A 9,908-nucleotide genomic window follows, 5' to 3' on the forward strand; every position below is an offset into this window, starting at 1 on the left:
GCAATTCTTTCCTTATTTTTCTGACCGGACTCCTGCTCCTCTGTTTCAGCCTCTGCACCCTGGAATCCATTCACTCCCGCCTAGCCACCCTCAATACCGACTTGCACGTTTGTTACCACAATCACCTGTACCCACCAGTCACCAATAAATACCCTTTTTCACCACCTACCAGTCCCGGTCTGCATTTGGGTCCCATCACTGGGATTTGTGACAGAAACGCTTCCAACAGAACACAATGAGGTAGTATAGGGTTAAATATCTACTTCCTCAAAGACTAATGGCACATATTAAATAATCCCATCACATAGCACTCAAGAATAATGAATAGATCAAAGACACGGAATTGGTCGGCTGCAAAGTCGTCATGGAGGTAAACACAGAGAAAACAACAGCCGGCACAAAGAAAAGCGGACAGAATGAATAGTTCTTGTGTGTTACGTCAAATACAGTCCTGACAGCTTTCTTCCTGCCCTAAGCACAAAACATGAGAAACACACATCTGGTAAATGTGGACATACTCACAACACCTCTTACCCACTGAGCTAAAAAAAATGAATTTGTAATACTTGCTCTGTCCACCGAGCTAACTATTCTGCTGATGACATACAACGCTGCATGACCCAACATCCAAACACTCTACAGTGATTAAAATAAATTGTACATGTTGTCCTCTAACCCAGCGAGCTGCACAGAGAGGCTTAAGCCTTCTCCTGTCAGGCTGCTGACGCCTGGCCCTGATCACGAGTCACAGCTGCAGGCACACAGCTGAGGGCTTTAAACAAGGTACTTCTTTACAAATATGAACCACATTAAAAGTCATTCGGTCATTCCCACAAATATCATATTTTTACCGTTCAGACCATAAACTAAAGGGGCAACAACTGAGTCATTTTGTGATATGTTGGTTTTCCACCCACACGGTGATCTAAACTGTGCATGTGGCGGGCACATGCCTTAACCCACTGACACACAAATAAAGGCTTTCTATCCATCCGACATATTGACTACATTTAAAACGTGAAGAAGATTGAAAGAACCATTGTATTTATTGTTATTGTATAACAGATGGGGCCAATGGGATCAAACGACCAACTGTCCACACAGCTACTGGTTAGATACAATGACAGGGAAGGAATCAATGATGAGTCTAAAATGATATTTTCTGAAGAGACAGCAGGGATGCCAGTGCCTGTTGGTGCATCATGGCTGTCAGTTCTCATGCACACAGTGGTGGTGGAAACTGCTGAAATATTTGTCTCTGTCCACCTGCTACCTCATCAAACTGTGGCACTGCTAAAAATAAACACGTCATCTCACTCAGTGGTAATGACAGAGAGAGGGAGACAGTAGGGGAGAGAGAGATGAGGCAGAAGTGATGGGAGTGAAAGAGAGAGGCTGTGCGTGTGAGAGAGAAGAGCAGGGGTTGAAAGAGACAGAGAGTAGGGTGAAAGCAACGTCAGTAAGGTTGCAATATTTATATTTCTCTGCAAGCTTTTGTATTTTAAGTGTTGGAACCTATTTAGCAAATGGAATGGGAGCATAACAAAAAAGTCCGGACATCGAAAGAAAGTCTATTGCTGTCACCTGGTGGCATAAACGGTGCTGTACATTACATGTACAAGTGATTGTTATTTGCTAGGTTGTTAGAAGTTTTAGCTTTGGAGCCATAGTATACAAATATTGTATTTTCTACATCAACAGGTCAGGACAAATGTTATGGAAGCAGTTGCGTTCTTTTGGTCAAATCAAATCAAATGTAGCCCATAGAACTGCCCCTCAACCAACCTAAACCCTCAAGGAGGTACGGCCCCAGGGTGTGGTCTATTGCACAGGTAATAGGAAAAATACGGGGGTTTGGGATTTCGGGGTGAACTGACCCTGTTATGTCTGTACTGTACATTGAGTTCACACGGACACATCCTTCTAATATAGAATTATTGTCCGGTTGCTCTGTATGTTTGGTAACACATACGTGTATGGTTGAAGAAACACAGAAAAAGATAACTGGAAGAGAACTCTGACTCTCTATATATGAATAATTTATCCTTTCTATTTTTTAGAAAAGTTCCAGCTTAAATAAATGCAACTATTAGTAAACAGAAGCATAATAAAGTGGTTACTGACGCCCCTGTTGGTCATTAGTAATATAAATATGAAATCGAGTAATAGGGATTACCGTGGATTGTGAGCTCATGTTGCCTGTTCCATGAGTGCAATACATGTGTAATTCTTAATTTATGCCACAAGATGACAGTGGTGCTACACCGACATGTTGGTTGTAACCCTTGAACCTCTTGCCCTAAGGGTAAAAAATCACTTGCCAAAAGTAAAGCATCTTCATTTAAGTTTAAACCCCCAAACAATTTAGCATGAAGAAACAACTGTTATTATTCATCACAAACCTTGTGAATATTTGGGTTTTCCCTCTTCAAAGTGTAGAAAGACTGCAACTAATCAGTGGATACCACTCATTTTTATAACGACATGTGCACTCATGGTTTCCACAAAGAGAGAACTGTGGGCATGTTCACCTGCAGCAGTAGTCCCTGTGTCATAACATCAGCAGCACACATTATCTCAATGTATCATTGGGTGTGTATCTTCGTAGTTTTGTTGTGTGATTTTACATAACTGCCAGATCAAAAAAGACCCTAAGACTATCTTTATTTCCAAATGGTTTACAGCTTTCATGAAGAAGGCACTGCTATGCTGGGTCATTTTCAATCCCTACACGTTTGAAAGTTGTAACGTATCTCGTAAATTGCCTTTCAGATAAGTTGTTTTCCCTCAAATTAAAGACTCAGTAATGACTCGCCACACCAATAATTTCACAGGAGTTTTTAATGTCAAAGTCAAATTTATACAGGCGTCATCTTCCTACCAAACTCATTCAGCAACATCTCCCCCCCTTGACACTTCTCATCGTAGCAAATGCAATTAGTTAATCAATTACAGGATAGGAGAGCAGCAACAATACTGATGCCCTATAAAAACTAAGGAGAATTGAGTGAAACAATAAAAAATCTTTTTTTTCTTTCTTTTTTTCAAGTGCAGATTTGAAGACCTTAAGCATGCTTTAGTTTTCATTCTGGGATCTCTGCTCTACAGTGATGGGTTAACTTTACACGGCTATTATGTTTGACCAGAACAAGAAGTTGAAAGTAATAAACAGGAAGTGAGACAAATGAGACTTACAGCCCCTTGGTTTTTTCATTAAAAAAAGTCTGGAGGACATTGGTTTGTCTGACGTTATACGTTCATTACATCCCTTCTTCTCCTGTTATGCGCTAAAGTGAAGCGTATTCTCATTAAACGTGCAGTATTAAAAAAAAAAAAAAAACTCTCACTCACCCACACTGGTATCCATGTACACAGTTTCCTGTATGTTTGTTTCAGGGTGTAAGAGTGGTCAGGTCAGACCTGCATTAAAACAGCAGTGTGGAGAATCAGCCCCGCAGAGAACCCAAACCAAGTCTCTCTCCGCAGAACGGCTGAACACAGACCTCGTATGACGCCTCCACACGTTCCGTACGTCCAGGAACCAGGAACGACTGTCTTTTTCAGGGGTCAAAGGTTAGGGGTCAAAGGTTAAGGATCACAGGGCTGCCTAACCTTTCACAAGTTAGGAGAGTGGAGGGGTCTGCAACAGTCTGCACGTGTGATTGTGTGTGGGAACATACAAGAACCTCAGCAGGACTGGGCTGATGTTAGGACACCTTTGACCTGAGTGTTGGAGAGTGTACGATAAAAGCTGTAGTTGTAATCTCCAGATAGACAGGAACTCATCTTCAACTCCTCCTCCAACCTGTCACACCCATACAGGGTGTTATTGAAGGCCCTCTGACTCCATGAACCCAAACCTGCTGTCTTCTTCTCTCATCTTCTTTTCACCATTCAAGCTCTTAAAAGAGAGCTAGTCCATGTCACAGCATCAGGACCCTGATGCCCGCCTCTCCACCCTAACCAAGCCCTCACCCCCCCCCCCCCCCAACCCACACACACAAATAAAAAACAGCATTTAGGTTTTTGCTCATGCAGAGAAAGAGTCCTTTCTTACAGAAATTTGGTTTTTCTAAGAGACTTATACTTACATTAGTAGGAGGAATATTTTATACTCCGTGACAATGTGCATCATAACATAGATGTTACTTCAAGTTCCCTCTAGAGTGTAGACCCCCCACCCGCCCCTCTCCCCACCCCATTGTTCACAGACATGACCAGGAGAACAGGAGAAATGTCTCCTCTAATACCGGCCAGGGAAGATAGGATGGGAGCAGGCGAAATGCTACATCTACAATAACTGCATGAGTGCTGTTTAAGCAATGAATGAGAAAGCAGGCTACTTTTGTATTTCAGAGTGGGTAGACCTGCATTTGTTTGTTTGCTCTTTGTGAAATAAGTTCATGTGTGTTTAGGTTTGTGTGCGTGGGCCTGTGTGTGTGTGTGTGTGTGTGTGTGTGTGTGTGTGTGTGTGTGTGTGTGTGTGTGGATGTGTGTGTGTGTGTGTTTGTGTGGGCTTTAGAGGGTCTATGGTTTCTAAAGAGCAGGAACATCCACTGAAACAAGTGAATGAACATTGCAAAATGATGATGGACAGCGACAGCTACAGAGCCTTAAGACTGCCTGCCTCTGGAGTAGGTAGAGAACTGGATAGATAGTTAGATAGTTAGATAGATAGTTAGATAGATACATAAATATATACAGTCTCGGGTTTGGCCGCGGGAACGAGGGGTGCTGACGGTGCTGCAGCAGCCCCTGCTGACAGCACGAGAATTTAAAATGATATGACTTGAAAATCCACCACCGTGGCACCGGCCCATAACATTAAGCCCTCCCCAGCACCCCCCTGATCAAATATGTTCCCGCGGCTCTGGTCTCGGGTGAGAAGGCATAGAGCATTGTGTTTCAGCACTGGTACACTGTGGCACTATTACTATAAACCTTGTATTCCGAACTCCGACTACTGACACCTGTCAAAATCCCCAAAAAACAAATCTCAGTTGTTTTCCGATGTGAAAAATACCTGATTTTTGAACAAGTATTAATGACTTAATTATCGGTCTGGGTACTGCAGAGGAAGCAGGTTTTTTGGTAGTCGAAGACAGATTCTTCTTGATAGGTTCGAATCTGCTTGTATCCTAAATCCCTGACGAGGGTTACAAGTATAAAAGCGTGTTGGGGTTATGTGTGTTCAGACTGATCTAAGGTCAGATTTGTGTAGGTCCTCCGTTTCTGGAGGTGAAAGTTCAGAGAAGACAGAACTGATTCCAGACCAGTCACTTCTGTAAATAATAGAAAAGGTCTTGATATAAGAAAGAGCCCCTCATCAGAGCAGGGACCGACTCTGCTGAAGTCTTGATACATCAGTCGCTTTAGCTGTATATAAATATCAGGCAGCATTGACCCCTAAACCATTTTGTTCTTCTTCTTTTTTGGCAAGGAATCAACAACAGTCTTTTTCCCACAGTCGACATCTTCTCTTTTTTAATGTGGATTTTCCTTGCTTTTCTTTTGTCATTTCTGCTGCTGGAGTCAAAACATGGACTGATCCATTCCTTTCTAGAAATGGGTGTGATGGAAGGGGAGGAGGAAGTGGTGGTGGAACAGGGGAAAGGGGGGGGGGGGGCGGGCGGGGAGGGGCACTTTGCCGTCCCTCACAGGTAAACTTCTCTGCGAGACAGCGTGAGACAGGACGTGGTCTTGTACTCTCCTCCCGTGCGCGTCAGTGGTATGACCTCTGGAGGGTTCACCCCCTCGCCCCCCTCCTCCTGCCCGTGGCTCCTCCCAAACCCGGCGGAGCTGAACGTGTCGTAGGATGCCGAGGTCATTTTACGGTTGAGGAGGTTACGGTTGTGATCACCCACGTTGCGGTTCCTGTCTCCGCCGCCCAGGCTGCCCAGAGGATCCCCATTGGCCAGCGCTAACCTGGCTCCTCCCACCACGCCCGGCTCCGAACTGCCCGCGCTGTCACTGTCGCTGTCTTCCTCGTCGCCATGGTGATTGTTGTTTCGGTCGCCCGAAGCGAAAGTGGAGAGGTGCGGGGGGTCGCTGCCGTGGCGAGGGCGTGTCCGTGGCGATGGGCCAATGGGCATCCAGCAGGTGTCCGAGTGTCCAAATTCATCACACTCCCTGGTGCACTGGCCTGTCAGGGTCACATCGGGAAGCTGCCTGGCATCTGGGGGAGAGAGACCACATGAGACCACACTGAACTCCTGCTCTCTAAAACCCAGACTGGTCCAGAGCACGGTTGCCAGGGGCGACAGATTTAGAGGTGAGAAGTCAATTTGACACCTAATGATGTTATCCGTCTGACAGACAGGTCAAACCAATGAACACAGAGGGACTCTAAACACGTGTTCTAGGGGAGTGCAAGACAATTGATGAGGGTTAAGCCCCCTTCCCCACAGGTTTTGGTCAGGGGCCAGTGATGACACCATAGAAGAAGTCACAGCTCTGATGTTCTATGCAAAAAAAACATTTGCATCCAAAACACCCGTGTCACAAGGGGGTAGGAGACTACAAGGATGATAAATGAAGGAGGTTAATGTGTAAGTGCTTGTAGGTGTGCCTCCATGTGGGTGTGGGTGTGTGTGCACTTGTACTGCACGTGTGCCTGCGTGTGTGTGTGTGTGTGCGTGTGCGTGTTTGCTTGGACTGCATGTGTGAGATGTGTGAGAGGAACTAAAAGAAAAACAAAGATTTAACCCCCCAAAAATAATAAAAATGGGTTGCTTCATAGAAACTGTGAAGTGCAGACAGCACCAGAGGAGCTGCAGCTTGTCTGGTGATGACGGGCTTGGCTCTGTGGAGCGGAACAGTGTGATAGACAGCACAGCCACCAAGGACAACAAGACCTTGACGGAGACAGGCCAACACTGGCTCTGCCACAAACAAAGCATGGAGCAGTGAGGGGAAAAATAATCAGTTTCTGCCTCTCTGTCCTTGAAAGTAGAAACATACAGAGAAAGAGAGAGATGGAGAGAGAGATGTGAAATGATGTGCACTGAAGTATGTTCCATTTTAAAAGCTGAATAAGAAAATAATTCAGGTAGACAAAGAAACCAGAGTTTCTGTCAAGGACTCAGGGTGGGGGTTACAGTACCCTCATCACACTTACACTCTGTGGAAGAAGAGCTCAAGGATTGTGGATTTGGCTAAATGTTATTTTCACTCTGATTTCAATTGAAATGTTGTGAATGTATAGTGTTTGTGTGCGTGTGCTGTCGCTGGTGGTGGTGGTGGAGGTGGTGGTGGTCTGGAGGGGGTAAAGTATGTGTCTTTGTGCATGCTTGTGTGCTCTCTGTGCACATTCTCTGAATATTGCACATTCTTGCATGTCTTTGTGTGTGTGTGTTAGAGTTTCCTGTGTCCTCTTGTGTTTGTGATGATGGATCTACCAGGAAACAACAGCCTGCTCCAGACAGACTGATAATCCCAAACACAGGCGTATAGAGGCCTTATGTTCCTTCCAGAAATAAAGAGGATTAAGTCAATCATTTGTCAAATCTTTTAAATCTTTGTGTGTGTGTGTGTGTGTCTGCGTATGTATGTATGTGGATATTTGTGACTGTGTGTGTGTGTGTGTGTGTGTGTACAGGCGTCATCCTCACCATTCTCCACGTGCTCCTCCTCTCCCACACTGCCCTCTGGGGTGGTGCGTTCGTAACCCTCCTCCGGTAGCGGAAGCGCCCCCAGCCGCGGCCCCGACGATCCTTTACTACTCGGGGTCTCAGAGTCCTCCAACCCGCTATCATAGCAGCCACCGTCCTGGGGCTGACTGGCCACTGAGAAAGTCACCCGTCTTAGGGTCGCCTGTGGAGATGAGGGGAGGGGTCATAGATGTGAGATTATCAATATGGCATTTCTGGGATTATTCATCTGAGATTATTCAAATGAGATTATGGAGAGGGCGTAATAATAAAGATACAATATGGGATTATCTGATCAGTGGTGATTAACATATGAGCTGCTTTAGCACGGATCGCAAGAATCAATATCTTAGTGACGACAGACCGCATAGGCAAATCCAAATATATTTTTTTGTTTTCTTCAACAATTTAAACTATGAACTACAGCATGTCTAATTCTTATTTGTATCAATGCCAATAGTGACCAGCAGGGAGAGCTAGTGCAGTATAATATGCATCACAAACAATTCTGTCATTGACACTATCACCATGTCTGCTTGACTTGCTACTTGGTTGAAAACCTTGTTTCAGAGTGAGTTGTCAACGGCATATTGGGCACAGGGACAGTGCCAATCCTCACAAGTTATCTGGTCCTGACTTGTCCGTCTTAGACTTGTGTAAAAATGAAACCCATTTTTGTAGTTGTTAACACACAAACTCAAGTTAAGCATTTGATTATGGTTTTAATCCATAATTGGTCAGATAATGGTCTACATATGAAGAGCATGACTCATCCAGGTCTAGATAGATATTAGTCACTTCACAGCATACATTGATTCTTCACTGAGCAATAGAGAAAGAGACAGAGAGAAAGAGAGAGAGAGAGAAGGAGAGAGACAGACAGAAAGAGAGGCAGAGACAGAGAGAGACAAACAGAGGAATAAAGAGAATTAAAGACAGACAGAGAGAGACATAGTGTGTTTATTAGTGTATCACAGCAGCTAAATGACTGCATCAGCGCTCAGAGGGATCGATGTGTGCCAGGAAGCAGGTTTTCAGCAAACAGCCTCGTATCTCCACACTCCCTCACTTATCTCCACACAGAACACCAAGCCTCCAAATGAGACTGCCTTTCAAACAGGCACAGGCACGCCAGGATGACACGAGGGAAGAAATGGAAGATGTAGATTAGGAACGGGAACCCCCCCAGATTATCTGTGTGGTGTGTGGGGGGGAGGGGTAGCTGTGGATCACTCTGTTTTTTGAGGACAGAGAGAGGGAGAGAGGGAGAGAGGGAGAGAGGGAGAGAGGGAGAGAGGGAGAGAGGGAGAGAGGGAGAGAGGGCGAGAGGGCGAGAGGGAGAGAGGGAGAGAGGGAGAAAGGGAGAAAGGGAGAAAGGGAGAAAGAGAGCAGTACTTAATGAACATGATGGAGGAGAAGGAAGAGATGGAAGGAGAGGAGCAATGGAATTAATTAGGCGGAGGGGGACATGACTGCAGCTCTCAGATGAAAGAGGGAAGAGAGAGGGAGGAAGGGAGAGAGAGAGAGAACGAGAGAGGGGAAGGAGGAGATGTGGAAAGAAATAGTGTGAGGGAGTGAGAGGTAGATGGAGTGAGGGCAAGATGGAGGGAGAGAAGCAGGGTCAGGGACAGAGAGAGCAGGGTTGGAAGCGCCTCCGTTTGGCTCCCAGACTGGGCGGCTCACACGAGGCCTGTGGTGAAGCCCACCTCCTGTCTGCGGCCGGACCACTGAAACACCATCTCATTCTATGTATTCAATCCCCCCCAGTCTCTTTTTTTCTCTGTCCCTCTCTCTCACTCTCCCGCTCTTTGTCTCACCCCCTCTTTCACCTCTGTTTCGCACTCTCTACCCCCCCCCCCCACTCCCTGTGTCTCTCCTCTCCTCTCTTTCCCCTCCGCTCTCCATCTCTGCCTTTCTTTCTAACCCTCTTGTCATTTGTTTTTCCCAATAGTTCTACACCCCCCCAGCCAGCCAGTGTGATGATGTAGTGATCGATGCCCTTGACCTCGTTATGAGTCGCTGTCCACGTCCCCACCAGCAGCTTTATTGACCGATAACTCCTGTGCACTTTCCTTTCTTCCTTCCCTCCCTATCTCTTACCTCCCTCCCTCCCTCCCATTTACTCTAATTGTCTGTCTCTCAATCAATCTGCTTTGTCTCTTTAGCTCATTCTCAATGACTAACCTGACCCTCTCACTGTGTGTGTGTGTGACTGTTTCCTTGTCAGGGTGATTGGCTGCAGTGGGGCATTTAACCAGA

The 9,908-nt window shown here is 45.7% G+C and overlaps 1 protein-coding gene across 1 annotated transcript; it reads right to left on the minus strand.

The window, feature by feature from the left end:
- Positions 1–4,001: 4,001 nt before the first annotated feature.
- LOC124484379 (protocadherin 18-like) lies at positions 4,002–9,388 on the minus strand. The gene is made up of 3 exons (XM_047045279.1): positions 9,356–9,388; positions 7,611–7,812; positions 4,002–6,175 (listed from the first exon to the last, which is right to left on the minus strand). The coding sequence occupies exons 1-3, from the start codon at positions 9,386–9,388 to the stop codon at positions 5,655–5,657; spliced, it is 756 nt and encodes a 251-aa protein (XP_046901235.1). The 3' UTR covers positions 4,002–5,654.
- Between the last annotated feature and the right edge of the window lie 520 nt (positions 9,389–9,908).

Source organism: Hypomesus transpacificus, chromosome 22 (genome assembly GCF_021917145.1).
Source record: "Hypomesus transpacificus isolate Combined female chromosome 22, fHypTra1, whole genome shotgun sequence".
In the NCBI taxonomy this organism is placed as follows: Eukaryota; Metazoa; Chordata; class Actinopteri; order Osmeriformes; family Osmeridae; genus Hypomesus; species Hypomesus transpacificus.